The sequence below is a fragment of the Dasypus novemcinctus genome, chromosome 19, assembly GCF_030445035.2.
Source record: "Dasypus novemcinctus isolate mDasNov1 chromosome 19, mDasNov1.1.hap2, whole genome shotgun sequence".
NCBI lineage: Eukaryota > Metazoa > Chordata > Mammalia > Cingulata > Dasypodidae > Dasypus > Dasypus novemcinctus.
This window is the reverse complement of record NC_080691.1, coordinates 17564848-17588041: the sequence shown is the minus strand read 5'-3', so window position 1 is coordinate 17588041 and position 23194 is coordinate 17564848. Positions and strand designations below refer to the sequence as shown.

At 43.6% G+C, this 23194-nt stretch overlaps 1 protein-coding gene across 1 annotated transcript; it reads left to right on the top strand.

The window, feature by feature from the left end:
- The first annotated feature begins 470 nt into the window (after window positions 1-470).
- DDX55 (DEAD-box helicase 55) lies at window positions 471-22962 on the top strand. Its single transcript, XM_058281264.2, has 14 exons — window positions 471-617; window positions 3077-3127; window positions 3222-3308; window positions 3574-3665; window positions 3745-3807; window positions 7592-7741; window positions 12879-13068; window positions 17110-17192; window positions 18261-18392; window positions 19879-19971; window positions 20631-20745; window positions 21366-21534; window positions 21864-22156; window positions 22419-22962. The coding sequence occupies exons 1-14, from the start codon at window positions 510-512 to the stop codon at window positions 22590-22592; spliced, it is 1800 nt and encodes a 599-aa protein (XP_058137247.1). The 5' UTR covers window positions 471-509; the 3' UTR covers window positions 22593-22962.
- The last annotated feature ends 232 nt before the right edge of the window (window positions 22963-23194 follow it).

Sequence of the window (23194 nt, the reverse complement as noted above, 5' to 3'; positions counted from 1 at the left end):
GATGGAAAGAGACCTGTAACTTCTTTGCAATCAAACCAACATATATTATGTAACAAGGGTTCCCCGCCATCAGCACTGTTTTGCATATCTGTTATACTGAAGGTCCAGGAATGGGGTAGGAAGGGTGCCCGCACTTCTGTCCACTCCAGCCAGCCCCAATGTCCTTTGGCCAGGACGCGGTGCTGTGCTGCCACCTGCCTCCAGTTGTTGGAGAAAGTGGGAGAGTCGGAGTGCAATCCCACCAGAATTCCTGGTCGGTATGAAAAGGCTCCCGGAGTCAAGAGTGGCTGCGCAGGGCAGGTGGTGCTACTCAGAAGCCGGGCTCCCTCGCGCACTTTTCACCCTCCTGCGAACCGCTCTCCCGCCTCCTGGCGCCAGGGTGCCTAACCCGCTCTCCGGAACTTTATTACTGCAGTAAGGTTCCCAGCCGGCTTCCTCGGCAGCCGGAAGCGGAAGTGCTCGCTTGCAGCGGACCCAAAGCGTCCGAGTGACGACGGCAGGGGCAAGGCATGGAGCATGTGACAGAGGGTACCTGGGGGTCGCTGCCAGTGCCCCTGCACCCGCGGGTCCTGGGGACGCTGCGGGAGCTGGGTTTCCCGTACATGACGCCGGTGCAGGTACCCCGCAGGGGCCGGGGAGTACGAGGGTCATGTGTCTGCAGCGGACACACGGGGAAAGTAAGGTTCGGAGCGGGGCAGGCACCCGCCTAAACGGGCGATAGAACTAGGACTCCAACCCTGGGGTTCTTGTCCGGGACTTTGACCCCGTCCTCAGCTTGTCCAGATTTGGGCAGTGCGAAGCTGGTTAATGATCCAGGCAGGCAGAGGAGGGACCTCGCCCTTGGCCCTGGGAACCAAATGTCTGGTTCATATCCTCGCGCTGCCTTTCTAGTTGTGAAACCTTGGACAAATGACTTAATCTTTCTGTGCTTCAGTAATCTCTGTGAAATGAAAAGAACATTACCTCCCTCCTAAGATTATGTGAGACTGTGGGGCACAGGATAGGAGCTCAGTAAATGTTACTGCTGTTAATATTATTTGGGCTAAGTTAATGTTCTGGCCCGGTTTATTTATTCAGTAGATATTATTGAGGACTTAAAGTGTTTCAGGTACTCTTCTAGACTGAGGATTTTGCAGTGAACGTTTGTCGGTCTCCCTTGAAGGACCTTATGTTTTAGAGCAGAAGAGAGAATGATAAAGGAATAAGATAATTTCAGCTGGCAATAAGTGTTATGAAGGAACTAACATAGACTGATGTGATAGACGGGGAAGAGGAGGTCCGGGATGGAAGGTAAAGTAGGCTATTAGGGAAAGTCTGAGGATGTGCCATTGAGCTGAGTGAGACCTGAATGATTGAGAAGGAGTGAGCAGTGGTATGTTTGGAGCAGTTTGTTCTAAGAGAGAGAAAGGCCAGTGTAAATACCCTGGGACTGAAAATGCGCTTTGAGGAGCAGAAAGAAGACTTTTGTGGCTGGTGCATCATAAGTAGTGTAAAATGGGAGGAAAGCAGGGGTTGGATTGTGCAGTCTTGTAAGAGCTTGGATATTATGCTAAATGCCATGGGAAGTCATTTGAAGCCACATCAGAAGGGAAGGGATATGAGTGCTGTGTAGAGAATGAACTTTAGGAGGGACATCTATTAGGAGGCCATTGGGTGGTAGGCGGGAAGGGGCGATGATGGCAACGTGGACTAGTGGGGAGGCAGGAGATATTGAGAAATCAAGTTAGGATACTGTATTAGTATATTAGCCAAAGGGGTGCTGATGTAAAGTACCAGAAATTTGTTGACTTTTATAACGGGTATTTATTTGGGGTAGAAGCTTACAGCCACAAGGCCCTAAAGCGTCCCACTTTAGGTTACTTCCTTACCAAACTGTTGCCACGTGTGGAAGCAAGATGGCGGGCTACGACAGCCACTGGATAGTGACGCTTTTGAGCACTTGGGAGTGGGGCTATCCAGCTTTGAGATGTGCTATGAGTATAAAATACACAATGGAGTTTGAAGACTTAGTATGAGGAAAAAATGTAAAGTACCTAATTTTTTTCTTGATTACATTTCTAAATTATATTTTTGATATACTTGGTTATATAAAATAATGTTATTGGGGAGCAGATGTAGCTCAGTGGTTGAGTGCCTGTTTCCCACGTATAAAGTCCTAGGTTCTTTAATACCCGGTGCCTCTTTAAAAAATACATATATGTATGTATGTGTGTGTGTGTATGTATAGTTAAAATTAATTTATTTTTATTCTTTTAAATGTGACTGCTAGAAAATTTAAAGTTACATGTGTGGTTCACATTATGTTTCTCTTGGACAGCAGTGGTCCCAGGCAGTGTTTCTCAGCATCAGCACTATTGTCATTTTGAGCTGGATAATTCTTTGTTGGGGGGGAGGGGACTGTCCTGTGTATTGTATGATGTCTAGCAGCATTCCTGGCCTCTACCCACCAACCTGGGTTTTGATAACCAAAAATGTCTCAGGACATTGCCAAATATCCCTTGAGAGGGCAGAGATCACCCCAGGCGAGAACCCTTGGTCTAGAGACAGTGAGACTAGTCTGATGCATGCTGTGATACAAGGGTGAGCTCAGGCTCTGGGGACCAGGAATGGAGTATTAGAGGGATTGACCTCTAAGCTAAAACCTGAATTTACTGTAGGTTTAGCTTCTTTGGTTGCTGAAGCCAAGGGGCCAAGCTTTCCAGTAAAAACTGCAGATTTTCTGAGCCCTCTGTTGGGACCTTGGCAGTATTTAAATGGGGGTTTATTTGAATCATTGCAATACTAGAGCTGGAACAGACCTTAAAACGCCATGTCTTCAATCCCTTCCTGGTCCAGAGAGAAAAGGAGCAGAGCCAGGGGTAGAATTCAGGTCTCCCAACTCCCAGCTCAGCTCAGTGTAGACGCCTTTGCCATATTCCCTTTAATACAACTTATCTGTGGCATGTTAGTTATCCAGAGTCCCCTTTGTGGTAGAGTCTACCTTGACCAAGGCTACCAGTGTGTTCCTAGAGCCTTTAGCCTCACTTGTGGATTCCCTGCAGTCTCTAACCAGTGGTATTGCATTTTTTCTCTTTAGTCTGCAGCCATCCCTCTGTTCATGAAAAACAAAGATGTGGCTGCAGAAGCGGTGAGTGCCTTCCATTACTGCAGCCTGGGCTCATGTCTTCCCTCCAGAATGACCTTGGAGGAGAAGCAAACCCAAACTTTCTCTCCCTTTGTAGGTCACAGGAAGTGGCAAAACCCTTGCTTTTGTCATTCCCATCCTGGAAATCCTTCTGAGAAGGGAGGAGACGTTAAAAAAAAGTCAGGTGAGTGATTTATAGTAACATAGTCATTGGCAAGTTCAGAGTTACCAAGAAGCTGGTCAGACACTTGGAAAAAAGTAATGGGAAGCATTTGCTCTGCTCTGGCAGAGGGCTGCCGAGATGCTCTCAGACGTGCTGTTCCTCTGGAAGCTTGGAAGCTCGCCTCACTCGTAGGCTCCGCGAGGCGGGGGGTGAGGGGGTGTGTTCAGCCTCGCGAGTGCTTGAGTCTTTGGCCCTGCTAATCCTGCCCCTTCTGTCCACTGAGCAGGTTGGTGCCATAATCATCACACCCACTAGAGAACTGGCTCTTCAGATAGACGAGGTCTTGTCACACTTCACGAAGCACCTGCCGCAGTTCAGGTAAATTGAGTGCCGTGTTCCTGTTGACCATGGGTTCTTGGTTTGCCTGATTTGCTCAAAGACCTGTGTTTTATTTCAGCCAGATTCTTTGGATTGGAGGCAGGAATCCTGGGGAAGATGTTGAGAGGTTTAAGGAACAAGGGTAAGTTTGGTTGTATCTGCTCATTTCTTTGTGTGCTCTAGGCACTGAACCCCAGAGGTGTGGGTTATGATCTTGGCCTAACTCTATGCTCACCTTTCAGCAACACCCCTTACCCTCCAAAAAGACTTTGTGTCCAGGCCAGTCTCCCATTTTGCTTTGTTCCCAAGGCCCTCACAAATAAATTGCCTTCAGCTGAGTCTTATCCCCGCAGAGGAGAAGGGAGGTTAGGATGTGCTCCCTGCTCTTCCAGCCTGCCTGTGTAGGGCTCAGGGCTCTGGGCTCTTCTCACTCTGGTGCTTTCTAGGGTGATTCATCCCCTCCTGTCGCTCAGCATACCTCCCCCATGTGCATGATCCCTGACCTTGCCCCGAGCTCTAGACCTACAGATAGCATCTTTCTGTCTGGCATCTCCCCAGGCCACCTCCTGCCACTCCTCAGTGGCTTCCCCTTGCGCTTAGGATAGATCCTAATGTTTGTACAGAGCCTAGAAGGCCACTGTTCCCCACTGCTCCCCACTCTTGTGCTATGCTGCAGTGACCCTGGCTTTCTTCCAGGGACTAGAACCTGCTGTGCTCTTCCATGTCTCCAGGCAGGCTTTGGGAGAGTTGGTACTGTCTTGTCTTGCAGCATTTTATCACCAGAGCCTAGCATGGTACAGTGCACAGCAGGTTCTTAATGAATATTTGTGGGGAGCAGATGTAGCTCAAGTGGTTGAGTGCTTGCTTTTCACATACGAGGTTCCGGGTTCTATCCCTAGTACCTCCTAAAAACATACAAACAAATGAAAAAACCAACTCTCACTGGGGAGCGGGCGTAGGTCAGTGGTTGAGCGCCTGCTTCCCATGTACGAGGTGATCCTGGGTTCAATCCCCAGTACCTCCTAAAAAAAGAATATATATATATATATATATATGGGATGAATGTTTCACTACATTGTGGCTATCAGCCCTTTGAATTTTTTTTTGTTTTTAATTAAAAAAAACTTTTTTTATGGTAATGTAATACACAACACAAAGTTTCCCATTTTAGCCACTTTCATGTGTATAATTTGGTGAAATTAATTATATTTACAATATTGTGTACACTATCAAAATTTTTTCATTACCCTAAACAAATTTTACTCATCATGTAATAACTCCCCTTCTCCCTTTGTCCCCCAGGCCTTGGTAACCTGTAATCCACTTCCTGTCTCTGATTTGCTTGTTTTAGGTATTTCATCTAAGTGAGAGTATACAGCATTTTTCATCTAAGTGAGAGTATACAGCATTTTTCCTTTGGTATCTGGCTTATTTCGTTCAGCATATCTTCAGGGTTCATCCATGTTGCTGCATATATCAGAACTTTGTTCTTTTTTGACTGAATAATATTCCACCATAGGTATAGACCACATTTTGTTTATCCATTTATCTCTTAATGGACACTGGGATTGTTTCTACTTTTTGGCTCTTGTGAGTGATGCTGCTGTGACCATTGGCATGAAAACATTTGAGTACCTGTTCTCATTGTTTTTTGGTGTATGCCTGAAAGTGGAATTGCCAGATTCCTCTCTGAGGAACTACCAAACTGTTTTCCACAGCGGCTGCCCTGTTTACATTCCTACCAGCAGTTACAAGCCTTCCTACTTCTCTGCTTTCTCATCAACACTTCTTTCTGCCCCCCCCCCTTTTTTTTTTTTGAGCTACCTGGTTCAGGGATTGAAACTGGAACCTTGTATGTGGGAAGCCTGAGCTACCCTGGCTTCCTACCCCCCCTTTTTAATAGTAACCATTGTAGTGAATGTGAAGTGGTATCTAATTGTGGTTTTGATTTGCATTTCCCAAATGGCTAATGATATTGAGCATCTTTTCATGTACTTATTGACCATTTGTATATCTTTGAAGAAATGTCTTTTGCCCATTTTTCAATTGGGTTCATTGTCTTTTTGTTGTTGATATAGGAATTCTTATTCTGCATATTAAACCCTTTTCAGATACATGGTTTCCAGCTATTTTCTGTTCTGTAGGCTCTTTTCACTTTCTTGATAATGTCTTTTGATGCGTAAAAAATTTTAATTTGGAGAAAGTCTAATTTATCTATTTTTTTCTTGTGTTGCTTGTGATTCCGGTGTCCCCTTTGGGTTTTCTTTTCAATCTAGTCCTAACAAATTAGTTTTGGGATAAGCAGTAATAAGTTTTGTGTCCAACCTGTTAATGAATGGTAATGAAGAAATCTGTCATTGAGTACTTACTGTGTTCCAACTATAACATGAGACACTTTCCAGCAAGGGTCATGAATTGAAGAGCCTTCAGGGGTCTGGAAGATAATATAAATGAGTGAAGGGGCTAGGTGGAGGTTGTGAGGAACTGGCCTTGAATGCTTGTGTGTTTCTGTTAGCTACCCTGGAGGACTTTGGGCTCAGTATTGCCAGGTTTGGGATTATCTTAAAGAGAAGATGAAATTCCCTACTTCTGTGTATGTCCTGATTTTTGAACTGTCAACATAAAGTAATACTTTTGTTTGTTTTTTCTTCCCCTCCGTTTCCCCTGCCCTGCTGTTTTTGCTGTATCCATTTGCTGTGCGAGCTTCTTTATCTGTGTCTCTTTACCGGGATTTGATCCTGGGGGCCTCTAATGTCGAGAGAGGTTCCTTGTAAATTGGGCCACGTCAGTTCCTGGTCTCTGCTGTGCTTCATCTTGACTCTCCCTTTCATCTATCTTTTGTTGTATCATCATCTTGCTGCATGACTCATTTGTGTGGACACTGGCTCACCACGTGGGCACTGGTTCACCACGCAGGCACTCAGCTCACCATGCGAGCACTGGCTCGCTGTGCAGGCACTTGGCTCACTGTGTGGGCACTGGCTCGCCATGTGGGCACTGGCTTACCACATGGGTATTCGGCTTGCCATGTGGGTTCTCACATGGGCATTCGGCTCACTGCGCAGGCACTTGACTTGCCACATGGGCATTCGACTCATCACGTGAGCACTCAGTTCACCGCGTGGGCACCCACATGGGGACTCAAATCACCGCATGGGCACTCGGCTTGCCTCATGGGCACTTGGCTCACTATGCGGGCACTTGGCTCTCCATGCGGGCACTGGCTCATTACACAGGCATGCTTTCTCTTCTTTTTCACCAGGAGGCCCCAGGGATTGAACCTACGTCCTCCCATATGGTAGGCGGAGGCCTCTTCACTTGAGCCGCATATGCTTCCCCATAAAATAATACTTTTAAGAAATACCTTGCAGGCCAACCAGTCTGTAGGGCTATATATGGCCAGCCTGCCTATATAAGATCTTTACATATAATTATCTCCGGTTCTGTCAACATTGTCATTTTACAGTTATGATTCCTGGGGTCTAACATGGTCGAGTAATTTGTTCTAGATCAGGGTCAGCAAGCTTTTTCTGTAAAGGACCAGAGGATAAATATCTTAGGCTTTGGGAGCCATATGATCTCTGTCAAACCACTCAGCTCTGCTTCTCGTACATGAAAGCAGCCATAGACAATACATAAATGAATGGGCTGGTTGCGTGATGATAAAACTTTGTTTACAGAAACAAGCGTACTGTGGGCCCTATCTTGCTGACCCCAGCACCAGGTCAGACAGCCTAGAACCCAGATCTGTCTCCCTCAAAGCCGGTGCCCTTTCTCTCCTGCAGCACTCTTTTCCCAGTCTTTGCTTTTCTTTCTCTTACCTGTGACTGAGATGATTATTGTGGGATATAAAACTTGGTGTTTTAGTAATCATCTTGAATATTCACAAGATCCAGGGTACAATAATGTTAATTCTCTTTCCAAAGTGGAAATATCATCGTTGCAACCCCAGGCCGCTTGGAGGACATGTTCCGAAGGAAGGCTGAGGGGCTGGATTTGGCTAGCTGTGTGAAATCCCTTGATGTCCTCGTGTTGGATGAAGCAGACAGACTTTTGGACATGGGATTTGAGGCAAGGTACTTGGTTTTGGACTTCTTTGACTTTTTTTTTTTTTTTAAAGATTTATTTATTTATTTATTTAATTTCCCCCCCTCCCCTGGTTGTCTGTTCTTGGTGTCTGTTTGCTGCGTCTTGTTTCTTTGTCCGCTTCTGTTGTCGTCAGCGGCGTGGGAAGTGTGGGCGGCGCCATTCCTGGGCAGGCTGCTCTTTCTTTTCGCGCTGGGCGGCTTTCCTCACGGGTGCACTCGTTGCGCGTGGGGCTCCCCCACGCGGGGGATACCCTTGCGTGGCAGGGCACTCCTTGCGCGCATCAGCACTGCGCATGGCCAGCTCCACACGGGTCAAGGAGGCCCGGGGCTTGAACCGCGGACCTCCCATATGGTAGACGGACGCCCTAACCACTGGGCCAAAGTCCGTTTCCCATGGACTTCTTTGACTTTAGGTGTGCAGATGATACTGGTGGAAGTAGAGAGCAGAATTGAAATCCTTTATCACTTCATGACTTAAATATTTTAATTTTTTTAGGAAATTTTTTTTTCCAGTGAAGTTATACATTGGAATATACATGAAGTTATACATGCATAACATAAAACAAGGCAAACAGTATCCATGACTTCCAGTTCGTTTCTGCAGAAGCAACTTCTTTTAGCAGTTTCTTGTGTATACTTCTAGAGATATATTTGCTAAGCTAGAATATATACTAATTACACTAATATATAATTATATAATATATAATTTGAGGGAAAAAAACACTCAACAGATGGTAACGTATTTTCCACAGTGTTTTTTTTTTAAATTTATTTCTCTCCGCCCCCCCCCCCCGGCCCTGTTGTCTGCTCTCTATGTCTATTCACTCTGTGTTCTTCTGTGACCGCTTCTTTTCTTATCAGCGGCACTGGGAATCTGTATTTCTTTTTGTTGCGTCATCTTGTTGTGCGGTGCTGTTCTTGGGCAGGCTGCACTTTCTTTCGCGCTGGGCAACTCTCCTTACAGGACGCACTCCTTGTGCATGGGGCTCCCCTACACAGGGGACACCCCTGTGTGGCACGGCACTCCTTGCGCACATCAATACTGCACATGGGCCAGCTCCACACGAGTCAAGGAGGCCTGGGGTTTGAACCGCGGACCTCCCATGTGGTAGATGGACGCCCTGTCCATTGGGCCAAGTCTGCTTCCCCTCCATGAACATTTGAACGCATTTAAATGCTTTATAGGTATGTCCAGGTGAACCTCCTCCCATGTATCCCCCTTTATTGACACCCCACACAAATGGTCCTCCCTTGCCACAGTTGTAACCCTTCTGTGATCCAAAACTTCTTCAAAAATGAAGTCAATAAAATAGCCAAATGCAATTAATAAGAAAATGAAATAATGATAGTTTTAAAAATAGGAAATAAAATACAAAAAGATTTTTAAAAATTTGGGATAATAAAAAGTAATGAAAAAATGTATATATATATATTTTTTTAAAGATTTATTTTATTTATTTAATTCCCCCCCTTCCCCCGGTTGTCTGTTCTCTGTGTCTATTTGCTGCGTTTTGTTTCTTTGTCCGCTTCTGTTGTCGTCAGCGGCACAGGAAATGTGGGTGGCGCCATTCCTGGGCAGGCTGCACTTTCTTTCGCGCTGGGCGGCTCTCCTTATGGGTGCACTCCTTGTGTGTGGGGCTCCCCTATGTGGGGGACACCCCTGCGTGGCAGGGCACTCCTTGCGCGCATCAGCAGTGTGCATGGGCCAGCTCCACACGGGTCAAGGAGGCCCGGGGTTTGAACTGCGGACCTCCCATGTGGTAGACAGATGCCATAAACTACTGGGCCAAGTCCGTTTCCCCATGAAAAAATATTAAAAAATTTTTTTGACATATAGCCAACATCCTCCCCTTTTCCCCCTTCCCCTATTAATAACATTTTATATGTGGATGATACATTTGTTACAACTGATGACAAATATTGAAACATATCTACCAACCATGGTCAGCGGTTTACATTATGGTTTACATTTTAGACCATACACTTTTATATATTTTGGTGAAACTTCGCATGGCCTGTATCCATCATTGCAAGATCATGTAGAACAACTTACAGTGTATTATATTTTTTATCATTTCCTAAGTACATTTCATAAATTTGTCAGTCATTTCCTTATGGTTAGTGCTTTTTTTTAAAAATTTATTTATTTCTCCCTTTTCCCTCCTTTGTCTGCTCTCTGTGTCCATTCGCTGTGTGTTCTTCTGTGTCTGCTTGTATTCTCATTAGGCAGCTCCAGGAACCCATCCTGGGATCTTCTGGAGTGGGAGAGAGGCGATCATTCTCTTGTGCCACCTCAGTTCCCTGGTCTGCTGCGTCTTTTATTGTCTCTCTGTTATATCATCTTGCTGCGCCAGCTCTCTGCATGGGACAGCACTCCTGCACTGGGCAGCATTCCTGCGCTTACTCCACGTGGGCCAGCACTCCGCGTCGGCCAGCCCACCACATAGGCCAGCTTGCCTTCACCAGGAGGTCCTGGGTATCGAATCCTGGACCTCCTATATGGTAGACGGGAGCCCTGTTGCTTGAGCCACATTTGCTTCCCTGTTAGTGTTTTTTGTATCCTAAATCTTCTTTTTTTAAAGAAAACTTTTTTTGTTGTAAAGATATTCTCTTCTTTTACCTTCTAGAAACTTTTTAAATTTTACCTTTCACATTTAGATCTGCTGTCCAAATGGAGCTGATTTTTGCATATGGGCCAGATGAGAATCAAGGTTCATTTCCTTTACAGACTGTCCTTTCCCAACTGCTCTACAGTCACTCCTTTGTCATAAATCGAGTGTCCATATATGTGGGGGGTCTGCTTCTGGACTTCATTCTGTTTCTTTGGTCTGTTTGTCTCTCCCTACAGCTACACCATTATGGTCTAACTATTCTAACTTTACACTAAGTTAGAGTTAGCACAAAATTATCTTGGCTCTTCTTGACCCTTTGCATTTCCACATAAATTCTACAATGAGCTTGTTCCTTTTCATTAAAAACACTGCTAGATTTTTTATTGGAATCACATAAAATTATAATTTTATAGATTTATAATTTTATAGATTAATTTGGGGGAAAATTGACATTTTTATACTATTTAGGTTTTAGTCCATGAACATAGTAGAGTCTTTCATTTAGATTTTTCTTCATTTCTTTTTAGGTTTTTTAGTTCTGTGTAAAAAAACATTTCTTTTGAAAGATTTATTCCTAGATATTTTTCTACTTTTCTATTTCTTTTAGATTTTTAAAAATAATTTCTCCCCCCCATTTTTATATTATTGTAAATGGAATTTTTAAAAATTTGATTTCTAATTGTTGCTAGTATATAGAGATACCGTGACCTTGATAATTAATTTTGGTAGTTTATAGACTCTTTTGGATTTATTGCATTACATTATCATGTCATTTACAAATAATGACAATTTTATTTCTTCATTTCCAATCCTTATGCCTTTTGTTTTTTAATTTTTTGCCTTATTCTAGAATCTGTTTCTGTTCTTAGTTTGCTGAGTTTTTTAAATTATGAATGAATGTGTCGAATTTTTTTTTTAAGATTTGTTTTTATTTATTTCTCCCTACCCCTTTGTTGTTTGCACTTGCTGTGTCTGTTTGTTGTAGTTTGTTGTGTGCTCTTCCTTTTTAGGAGGCAGCATAACTGAACCCAGGACCTCCCATGTGGAAGGGAGACGGCTAATCACTTGAGCCACTTCTACTCCCTGCTCGGTTGCGTCTCTCGTTACGTTTTCCTTCTTGTGTCTTTTGTTGCATCAGCTTACTGTGCCAGCCTGTCACATCAGTTCGCTGTCTTGCTTCTGTTTTTTAGGAGGCATTGGGGGCTGAACCCAGGACCTCCCGTGTGGTAGGTGGAAGCTCAATCACTTGAGCTACATCTTCTTCCCGAATGTGTTGAATTTTATCAAATGCTTATTTGTTTAAGATTTATTTTATTTATTTATTCTCTGCCCCCCTTGTTGTTTGTGCTTGCTCTCTGCTCTCTGTGTGCTCTCTGTGTCTGCTCATCTTCTCTTTAGTAGGCACTGGATACTAAACCTGGAATCTCTTATGTTGGGAGAGTGATGCTCAGTGACTTGAGCCACCTCTGTCTGCTCCCTGCTTTGCTGTCTCTCTCATTGTGTTTCCTCTTTGTGTCTCCTTATTGCATCATCTTGTTGTATCAGCTTACCGTGCCAGCCTGTCACACCAACTTGTCTTCTCCAGGAGGCACCGGAATTAAACCCCAGGCCTCCCATGTGATAGGTGGGAGCTCAGTTGCTTGAGCCACATCCACTTCCCTTTTCAAATGCTTTCAATATATCTATTGAGATAAGTTGTTTTTTTCTTTAGCTCAATTAATATGAATAACACTGGTTGATTTTGATTATTAAAGGAATCTGTGTGCCTGAAATAGTCACTACTTGTGTTATATTGTCTTTTTAAAATGCAGTGAATTAGGTTTGCTAATATTTTGTTTAGAAATTTTGTATCTGGTCTTCATTTTCTATTTTGTAATATCCTTCTCAAGCTTTTATTAACCACATCTGAATTTTAGAATTATTTAGGTAGTTTTGTCCGTACATTCTACCACACTATTAAAATTGTAGTTTTTTTAATCTTTGATTTTAAAATGCATTTTCCTTCCTGGTTACTTAAAGTGTTTTTTAATTTTAATTTTTAAAATAATGTAACAGCTTTATTGAGAAATAATACACATACTCTACAATTCAGCAAAGTATGCGATTCGGTGGTCTTTATTTTTTTAAATTTTTTATTTATTTCTCTCCCCTCCTCCCCCCTCTCCAGTTGTCTGCTCTCTGTGTCCATTCGCTGTGTGTTCTTCTGTGACCACTTCTATCCTTATCAGCGGCAATTCAGTGGTTTTTAACTTCAAAAAATTTTATGCCTTAATTTCATAATGATCCCCCCATTATTAAAGGGAAATTATATGCTCATATTATAGTACTTTGGAAACATGAAATATAAAGAAGAAAACAAAAATTGCCCATAATTTCTCCTCCAAGTAGCCTCTACTATAAGTATTTTGGTGGTTTCCTTCCAGTCTTTGTTAATACCTGTTTGGTATCATAGAGTGCTACCTGTTGGTGATGCTGTCAGGTGACAGGTTAAGTTTGAGCCCTCTTCTTTTCAGTATAAACACTATTCTGGAGCTTTTGCCAAAGCAGAGGAGAACGGGCCTTTTCTCTGCCACTCAGACGCAGGAAGTGGAGAACTTGGTGAGAGCTGGCCTCCGGAACCCTGTCCGGATCTCGGTGAAGGAGAAGGGTGTGGCAGCCAGCAGCACCCAGAAAACCCCATCCCGCCTGGAGAACTATTATATGGTACCTTGAATTTAATTTTCTTTAATGCACCCTGGGATTCACTAATAATGATGAGTGCCTGTGTGCTTGCTGTTTCTAGAAAAGCAAATCTACAAAATGGTACCCTGTAGCAAATTTTAAAATGCATCTGGGCATAGAGCCAGGGCACGTGGTATGGGAGATCAGACGTGTTGAATGAGTGAATAAGTAAATATAAGATGGACACAGCTGTATGTTAAATATAGTCTCCAAGGAGAGCTGTTTTTATCACATCTGTCTGGGATGTGCTGGGTGCCAGGCATGACATGGTGGTCCCTGAACCATCAGAACAAGTTTCATCCTGAATCAGAGAGCCATAGCAAGGCATGCAGATCAAGCGCATAGTCACGTGATTGAATTGCTCTAAAGGTAACTCTGTGTTACGTTAAAATATTCTGTTCTGTAACCTATGTATTCTGTAGTTTTTATCTGCATCTGGGAATGGCTGAATTTGGACCAGTAAATTCTAGCCGCCATGTTATGTCATTGCTCTTCCGTCCTGTCCCATCACTGGAACGGGCCATGAGGCATCAGGGAGCATGGCCAGCTGGGGAGGATTGCACCCTGGGAGGGGCAGGGTCATTTGGGAGCTTGGAGAACCCATAGATGGGTATCACTGCTTGACAAGGCACGTCTCAATCAATGGCCAGGAGACGGGGCTTTTCTACAGGCCTTGAGGGGATTCCCTTATCTCCTGAACACACCTGCACGTTTACGAAGACTTGGACCCATCCAGAACCCAGAGTGTCCCTGACGTGTGGGTGGTCAGGATGAGGCTGCTGTCCTGATGGTGTCAGGGGTGTGAGGATCAGAATCTGCCTCTAGTGCAACTCGAAAATGTTTAAATCATGTGAGCTCATCCAAAGTGGAAGTTATATGTGTTCCTGAACTTTCTGACTAAGGCTGGGCCAGGTAAAGTCAGGACACTGGTTCTTCCTAGGAGGAGGGGACCGCCCAGGTTCGTATCTTGGCTTTTCCCCTTATTAGTTATGTCTTGGTTTCATCCCCTGTAAAATAGGGTGCTATGAGGATTAATTTATTAATACATGTAAAGTCATTTAGACAGTGCTTAGTGCTTAGGAAGTAATAAAAGATGTTCGCTTTAAACAACCACTGTGACTGCAGCTGCGTTGTGCTGCTTGCCATTCATTTCAATGATTCCTCTACATCTGAGTAATGAGAAGAAATTCCAAACTGAGAGTTTGGTTTTGGTAAATGTAGGAGGAACGCATTTAGATGGATTTAATGTCTGAAGTTTGGGGACTAGGATGGAACACTTGATTGCATGATTGTGAGCAGCCTGGGCATTCTGTCTCCATTGAGGTCTTTTAAATAGGTATATTCCTTCCTGGAAACCTGGGCTTGCCTTAGATCAATGATTTCCAGACTTTGCTATGCACCAGAGTCTCCTGGGGAGCTCTTACATCATAGGGGTTTTTGAGCCCAGTCCTAGACCTACTGAATGAGAATTTGTATCTTGTCAAGAACCTGCAGTGAAGAAACTTACCCTGGAGGCCATGTTGTAGCCAGCATGGTGCTTGTCTCTCTATTGGGATGTGGAAACTATTTCATAGATGACTCTGTTTCTCAGTCATGATTTTTAAAAAATATATTTATGTATTTATTCCCCCCCTTGCGGCTTGTTCCTTTTCTTTTGCTATCTCTTCTCTGTGTCATTCGTTGCATGTTTTTTTTTCCTGTATCTGCTTGTCTCTCTTTGTTGTGTCATCTTGCTGCGCCAGCTCTCTGCAGCGCATGGGCCGTCAGCTCTCTGCGGTGCACGGGCCAGCTTTGCCATCACAAGGGGGCCCTGGGACGTGAACCCAGAGCCTCCCATATGGTAGACGGGGGCCCAACTGTTTGAGCCACAGCTGCTTCCCTCAGTCATATGATTTTGTAACTTAAAATTAACTTTAACAGCCAGTGGTACATTGGTTTTTTCAAAAAATTTTTATTTTTTAAGATTTTATTTATTTTTCCTTACCCTTTCGTTTTCTGAACTTGCCATCTCTGTTCGTTTTCCTTGTTTCTTTAGGAGGGCCAGGGAACCAAATCTGGGACCTTTGATATGGGAGGGAGGTGCCTAATTGCTCAAGCCACCTCCGTTCTCTGCTTTGTTGTAGCTTTCATTGTTTTGTTTTTTTAAAAAAAATATTTATTTATTTATTTTATTTCTCTCCCCTTTCCCCCCACCCCAGTTGTCTGTTCTCTGTGTCTATTTGCTGCGTGTTCTTCTCTGTCTGCGTCTGTTGTTGTCAGCGGCACGGGAATCTGTGTTTCTTTTTGTTGTGTCATCTTGTTGTGTCAGCTCTCTGTGTGTGCGGCACCATCCTTGGGCAGGCTGCACTTTCTTTACTGCTGGGCGGTCTCCTTACGGAGCGCACTCCTTGTGCATGGGGCTCCCCTATGCGGGGGACACCCCTGCATGGCATGGTACTCCTTCTGCGCATCAGCACTGTGCATGGGCCAGCTCCACACGGGTCAAGGAGGCCCCGGGTTTGAACTGCGGACCTCCCATGTGGTAGACGGATGCCCTAACCACTGGGCCAAGTCCGCTTCCCCTCATTGTGTTTTTCTTTTTGTGTCTCTTGTTGTGCCTTTTTTTTTTTGTTGTTACTTTTTTCTTAAGATTTATTTTTTATTTATTTCTTCCCCCCCCCCCATTCCCCCTGTTGTCTGCTCTTTGTGTCCATTTGCTGTATGTTCTTCTGTGTCTGCTTGTATTTTCATTAGGTGGCTCTGGGAACCGATCCTGCAACCTTCTGGAGTGGGAGAGAGGCAATTACTCTCTTGTGCCACCGCATCTTCCTGCTCTGCTACATCTTATTTTCTTTCCTCTGTGTCTCTCGTTGCATCATCTTGCTGTGCCAGTTCTCAGCATTGGTCAGCACTCCTGCGCGGGGTGGCTTACCCACTTTGGGCGACATTCCCACGCAGGGCAGCACTCCTGCGTGGGGCCGCACTTCTGTGTGGGGCCAGCACTCCACGTGGGCCCCCTTGCCCTCACCAGGAGACCCTGGCCATTGAACCCTGGACCTCCTATATGGTAGGTGGGAGCCCAGTTGGTTGAGCCACATCTGTTTCCCATTGTGCCTTCTTCTTAGGTCTCTTGTTGTGTCATCTTTTTTTTTTTTTAAAGATTTTATTTTATTTTATTTTTATTTATTTCTCTCTCCTTCTCCCCGGCTGTCTGTTCTCTGTGTCTATTTGCTGCGTCATCTTCTTTGCCCGCTGCTGTTGTTGTCAGCGGCACGGGAATCTCTGTCTTTTTTTGTTGCGTCATCTTGTTGTGCCAGCTCTCCGTGTGGGCAGTGCCATTCTTGGGCAGGCTGCACTTTCTTTTGCACTGGGCGGCTCTCCTTATGGGGTGCACTCCTTGCGTGTGGGGCTGCCCTACATGGGGGACACCCCTGCATGGCACGGCACTCCTTGCGCTCATCAGCACTGCACGTGGGCCAGCTCCACACGGGTCAAGGAGGCCTGGGGTTTGAACCGTAGACCTCCCATGTGGTAGACGGACGCCCTAACCACTGGGCCAAGTCCACCGCCTGTTGTGTCTCTCATTATGTTTTTCTTCTTGTGTCTCTTGTTGTGTCAGCTTGCTGCGGCTGCCGATCACACGAGCTTGCTCTCCTGCTCGTCCTCTTTAGGAGGCAGTGGGAACCTCTGCTCTCTACTTTGTTGTGTCTCTATTATGCTTTTCTTCTTGTTTTTCTTGTGTCAGCTTGCCACGCCTGCCCGTTGTTCCTGCATGCTGTCTTCTTTAGGAGACATCAGGAATTGAACCAGGGACCTCCCATGTTGTGGGGGGAGCTCATTTGCTTGAGTCATATCTTCTTCCCGAAACTAGTTCATGTTGATGTTAGATATTCTAAGCTAGATAGATTAATATTCTGGCTGAAGTCTGACCTATTTATGGAAGAATTAGATTCTTTAAAATTTCAGACTTAAAGCTGAAAAAAGCGATGGGGATTATTATTTATGTCAATATGTTTTTATTAGTTTTCCTCTTTTATTTTGTAGGTATGTAAGGCAGATGAGAAATTTAATCAACTGGTACACTTTCTTCGAAATCACAAGCAGGAAAAGCATCTGGTATTCTTCAGGTACTCCTTCTGGCCTGTCTGGTGGGAGCATCAGGGATTCAGTCACACCCAGAATGTGCAGGCGTATGCGGTCCTCAGGTTTCAAATTGTGTCACTAAGGGATGTTTCTAGCCGCAAATAACAAAACCCAACCTCTATGACTTAAATAGGAGGGTTTATTTTCCTGTTTAAAGACGTCCAAGAAGACATTTCCTGACATTGGTTTAGTGGCTTAGCAATGTCAAGGTCAGTGTTTCTGTGATTGTTTGGCCTTTCCTCCTACTGGTCACTTCACAGTGTCAGGATGACCACTGTACTGCCAGCTGTCCTGTTGGTGCACTGAAGGCACAGAAAAGGAGGAATGTCAGAGGGAGGGAAAAGATCAGTGCTAGCTGAATCTGTCCCTTTCCATTAGGAAAGCAAAAAGCTTTCTCAGAAACCCTTTTTTGGGCATCTTTCCATTTAAACAAAAGGAGGCTGGGGGAGAACTTGATTGGAAGGGGCCTTGGTAAGGAGTTCACAGACTCAAGGAGAAAGTTGATTGCCCCACTCCAATGGACGGCTGGATACAGGGAGCCCTAGAGAGCCCCTGGCCGACGTTCATGGGCCATCGTCTTAGGACTCATTGGGATGACCCTGCTCTAGCCCCATTATGTCCTTGGGCAACTCAACTCCAATTTGAAATATCAGAGAGAGTGAATCTGATTGGTCTAGCTTGGGTTATTTGCTGACCCTTTGGTCTCTGTGAGACTGTTTATATCTAAGTTGTAATAATTTTTGTTATGAATTAATACTTCAATTTAATTTCTCAGGGGACCAGGGAGATTCCCCTTGCTAGAACATCTTTAGATAGTCGGAATATATTCTTAGGGTTTTAACTCATGGGTAAGTGATTTTTGTCCAAACACTGGCCTTACGTTGGCTGTGAGGGTTTCAGGTTTAGTGCTTAGTTGTGGGTGATAACATGGCCGTTCTCCACTTCATTTCCCCAAAGAGGGCTCATGACTAGGCCTTCCCTACCGCGCTTGTTATCCCCCATGTGGGAGGACCAAAATCCTCAAGGACCCTAAGGCCTCTGCCCTTCTGCAGCACCTGTGCCTGTGTGGAATACTATGGCAAGGCTCTGGAGGCCCTGGTGAAGGGTGTGAAGATAATGTGCATCCACGGAAAGATGAAATATAAGCGCAACAAGATCTTCATGGAGTTCCGCAAATTGCAAAGGTGGGTTAGCTTAGTTGGCAAAAGCAGATCTACAGCCTTTCAGTTCCCTGAACTTGCAGCGTTCATCCTCTGCAATTTGCCCTGCCTGGAACCCACTTCCTCCTCTGTATTAGTCAGCCAAAGGGCTGCTGATGCAAAGTACCAGAAATCTCTTGGCTTTTATAAAGGGTCTTTATTTGGGGTAGAAGCTTTACAGCTACAAGGCCCTAAAGCGTAAGTTATTTCTTTCACCAAAATCTGATGCCACATGTTGGAGCGAGATGGCTGCTGGTGTCTGCAAGGGTTTAGCCTTCCTCTTCCTCCTAAGTCTCTGTGGTCCCAGCTCCTTCCTTTCTCAGCTGTAGGCTGGCATAAGGTTTGTCTCTGTTCCTGGGGTCAGCTGCTTTGTTTCTCTCCTGGCTCAGCTGCTCTGCTCGCTCCACAAGGCCAGCTGTAAACTATCAGGCGAATGGCTAGTTTCTCTCCATGGGGCCCCAGCCATGTCTAATGGTGCCCTCGCTCTTTCCTCACTTGTCTGCTTCTCTTGTGTATTTCCTTCCTGGGGCTCCAGCATCAAAACTCCAACTCTCTTCTCTGCCGTGTTGTTTTCTCTGTGAGTGGGCAGGGACTCAAGGTCCTACTGCATACCAAATCAGAGTCTTAATCATAATTTAATCCAGTAAAAGTGAAACCTCTGAATTTAATATAATCTAAAATGCCCAGAGGAATAGACCAGTTTACAAACACAATCCAATATCTATTTTTGGAATTCATAAACAATGCCAAAGTGCTACTTCCTCCAACCCAGTTATCATGTTCTCTATGTAAACGTCCAGAAACCCCTATTCTTCTGTCCTTTGCTATAATTGATTCCTTAGTTACTCTGCTAGGTTGTAAGCTCCGTGAGGACAGAAACCTCGTATATTGTATTCACTCCTGGAATCCCCGCTACCTGTCCCTCTGGAGGGTTTCAGGACTCTTCTTTCCTGAAACCTTTTGTTGTAGAAAGGAAGCGATCCATTAAAGTCTTGTGGGGGTGGAAACTTCCTGTACTTTGTCAGGTTGATTGCTACACGATAGTCATCTTAATTACCTTGTCTCTGTGCATATAAATAAAAATTGTCATTCTTCTTAATCATTGTGCAGCCTGGTTACATTAAAAGCATACTTTGGGCAAAGTGATATAGTTGACTATCACTCAGGGAGGGAAACTTTCACTTGGTTCTTTAAATGGCTGCAAAGGATTAGACCCCACTACAATTTCATAAAAATCCTTTCACTGGCTCACACCCTTGCCTCTACCCTCCCTGCCGTACACACACCCATTTTCATTGGGAATTTGTAAAGTCCTGGAGATTTTTCAAAGAAAGGGAAAATTAAAATGTTTCATCTGGAAACATTTGATTTGGTACGAACCTGTGTATTACTATCATCATGATGGAGATGAGTGATGGCCATTTTATGATGATGAATGATGAACTCAGAATGGTGTTTTCTTATTTTCTAGCGGAATTTTAGTGTGCACTGATGTGATGGCCCGGGGAGTAGATATTCCTGAAGTGAACTGGGTTTTGCAATATGACCCTCCCAGCAATGCAAGGTACAGCATAATAAAATGTTACCCTCTTTCCATTTTAGAATCTAGCCTAAGGAAATACTTATCTGAGGAAGATAAACATCAGTGAGTATTCATCAAAACACCATTTTAAGTAGCAAAAATAGGCAAATGGGTGAGTAATATTTGGTATATCCATAGTGATACGTTATGCAGCAATTAAGGATAATTTCAAATATTTTAACTTCTTGCAGAAATGCACATGATAGATGTTTAAGGAAAACAATACATAATACCATATATGACAATGTCTGTACCCCCCAAAATAAGCATATATCCTAATAGATGTTTCCAAACATAGGAAACCCCCAAGTGAAAATAAAGGTTACTTCTGGTTGAAGAGATTACAAATTTATGCTTTGTACATTTCATTTTTTTATGAGGAGCATGTCTTACCTGTGTGATCAGATGGAATGGTACATATTTAGAAGTTTTATTTATAGTTCAGATTAAATGTTTCTTGCAGAATCATTTCTGATTTGCAATATATATTTAATTGCCAACTCTTCTGTTCCTTAAACTAGAAAGGGGCAGAGTTGGGATTGAGCTGTGGAGTATGGCAGCTTCTCATGTCATGTCATGTCTCCAGCATAGGGCCCGTCTTGGCCCATGGTGATCGCATTTCCACCCTGTGTTGTCCACAGTGCCTTTGTGCATCGCTGCGGCCGCACAGCTCGCATTGGCCATGGTGGCAGTGCCCTGGTGTTCCTCCTTCCCATGGAAGAGTCATACATCAATTTCCTTGCAATTAACCAGAAAGTAAGCTGTGTTCTCTTTTAAATTGTGACAGGGTAGCTGAAAAAGTTCTTTGCTGGCAAGTGCAGAAACTTAGATTAGGGGTTATAAACCCCAAGGGGCCAGGTGGCTGTATATGCATGAACCTGGCTGGGTTTCAGGCTGTGGAGAGTAAAAGCCTCGTGCCGCAGGGACGGCCACTGCTCAGCCCCAGCTCAGCATTGCCACACTTTCTACCAGAAGTCGGGACTTTTATGGAAGTCTGACTTTAAATTTAAACTGGGCATACCACACTAATAAAAGTTGTTAATGGGAAAATGTTGGAAGGGGAGGGGGTGGGGTATATGGGAATCTCCTATATTTTTGATATAACATTATGTAGTCTGACTCTCCATTATGAATAAAAGATTAAAATTATTAAATAATTTAAATTAGACCAAGTAAAATACTTGTGTTGGATTTGGGCTTCTGGCCTCTGACTTAAAATAAAAATTGTTTTGCTTGACTTAAAAAAAAAAAAAACCTTTTTATTTTGAAATAACTTCATACTTAATGCTTTAGTTTTATTGGCACTGACTCTGATGGAGGAATATTGGGTAGGAGGTGACTACAGCCAGAAAAAGTGAGAATGTGGTTTCTGGTAGTGCCCTCTGCAGGAGATGAATCCTCAGAGAAACATTGCTGACCTACTTCCAAAGCTGAAGTCCTCGGCCCTGGCAGACAGAGCTGTGTTTGAAAAGGGAATGAAAGCTTTTGTATCATACGTGCAGGCTTATGCAAAGCATGAATGCAACCTCATCTTCAGATTAAAGGGTAGGTTGGACCTTCTTCACATAATGTGTCTCCATCTTAAATATCTGAAAGCCTTAGAAGTATCAGGTTGAATCATATAAAATTGCTGTGACCTATAAAACCATTAGGCATGTGTAAGGGTTAATGTTTCTAAACATTTAAAAAGAAGTCTTCCTAGGTACTGAGTAGACTATAAACAGGCCACTGGCTGCTCAGCATTCCTGTTTATCTTGCAAACATGTAATAATTTTATTAATTAAAATTAAGTCGAGTAAAACCTTTGGTTAGAGAAAAAAATGTACTAGTTTTTTATTTTGTATGTACTAATGCTGATATTTTGATTTAATTAGATCTTGATTTTGCTAGTCTTGCTCGGGGTTTTGCCCTCCTAAGGATGCCCAAGATGCCAGAACTGAGAGGAAAGCAGTTTCCAGATTTTGTGCCTGTAGACGTTAATACAGACACTATTCCATTTAAAGATAAAATTAGAGAAAAGCAGAGACAGAGACGACTGGAGCAACAAAAAAAAGAGAAAATAGAAAATGAAGGGAGAAGAAAATTCATAAAAAACAAAGCTTGGTCAAAGCAGAAGGCCAAAAAGGAAAAGAAGAAAAAAATGAATGAAAAAAGGAAAAAGGAGGAGGTAAATAATGCAGTTTTATTATTGAATTATTCAACCTAGAATGCTGAATAGACTTTATGAGCTATTATAATAAAATCTGTAGTAAGAATTGTGTGGGACACTCAAATTTCTGTATTATGTTGGTGAATTGAGTGGGGGAACTTGCTGGATTTGGGGCAAGCTGATCTGAGAGGATATAGTTTCTGATAAAAAGTTGCCAGTTTCCCCAATAATATAGTATTCCTAGGAGATTCAGTGTTTTGTTGGTTTCTCCTGAATTTAGGGTTCTGATATCGAAGATGAGGACATGGAAGAACTTCTTAACGACACAAGACTCTTGAAAAAGTTAAGAAAAGGCAAAATTACTGAAGAAGAATTTGAGAAGGGGTTGTTGACAAGTAACAAAAGAAAGACGACGACAGATTTAGGGATCTCTGATTTGGAAGACGACTGCTGACTCCCGTGCCCCAGCTGGACCGCAGGAGAGAACAGAGAAGGGAGCAGAGCAGGGGAACAGAACAGGCAGCTCCTGACTCGGGGTGCAGCTCACACTTGTTCTCACTGCAGAGCACACCTGCAGTAGAAGTCTGCAAAGAATCATGCCTCTGAAAGCTACCCTTGCAGACCTGGGAGAAATGAGAGGTGATCATACTCGTGAATATTTTACAAAAAACATCAGTTTTGAAGACGTCAAAGAAAAAAATATAAAACTGGGTGTAAATAAGATGCCAATAATTTATTTTGATGGGTCATCTATATATAATTAAAAAGCTCATTTTTCTATGGATATTTTATGCTTATTTTTAAGATAAAGCTACTAAAATATACTTGACTGTAGACTTTCTGTTGTTCCTTAGTATTTTCCGGTGCCTGTCCTAGGTGTTCTTACCTGCCTAAATGCACAGTGGGCCTGTGGAGGGTGGCTCATGCTCCTAGGCTTTTTCTTCTTACCATTCTATTGGTGAGTATTTGGAAAACAGAGGATGCAAGTCATATTCTGAGAAAGAAAATGATCTAATAATGTCTTCTGTTGGATAAACTGTACCCCTCTAATTGTGT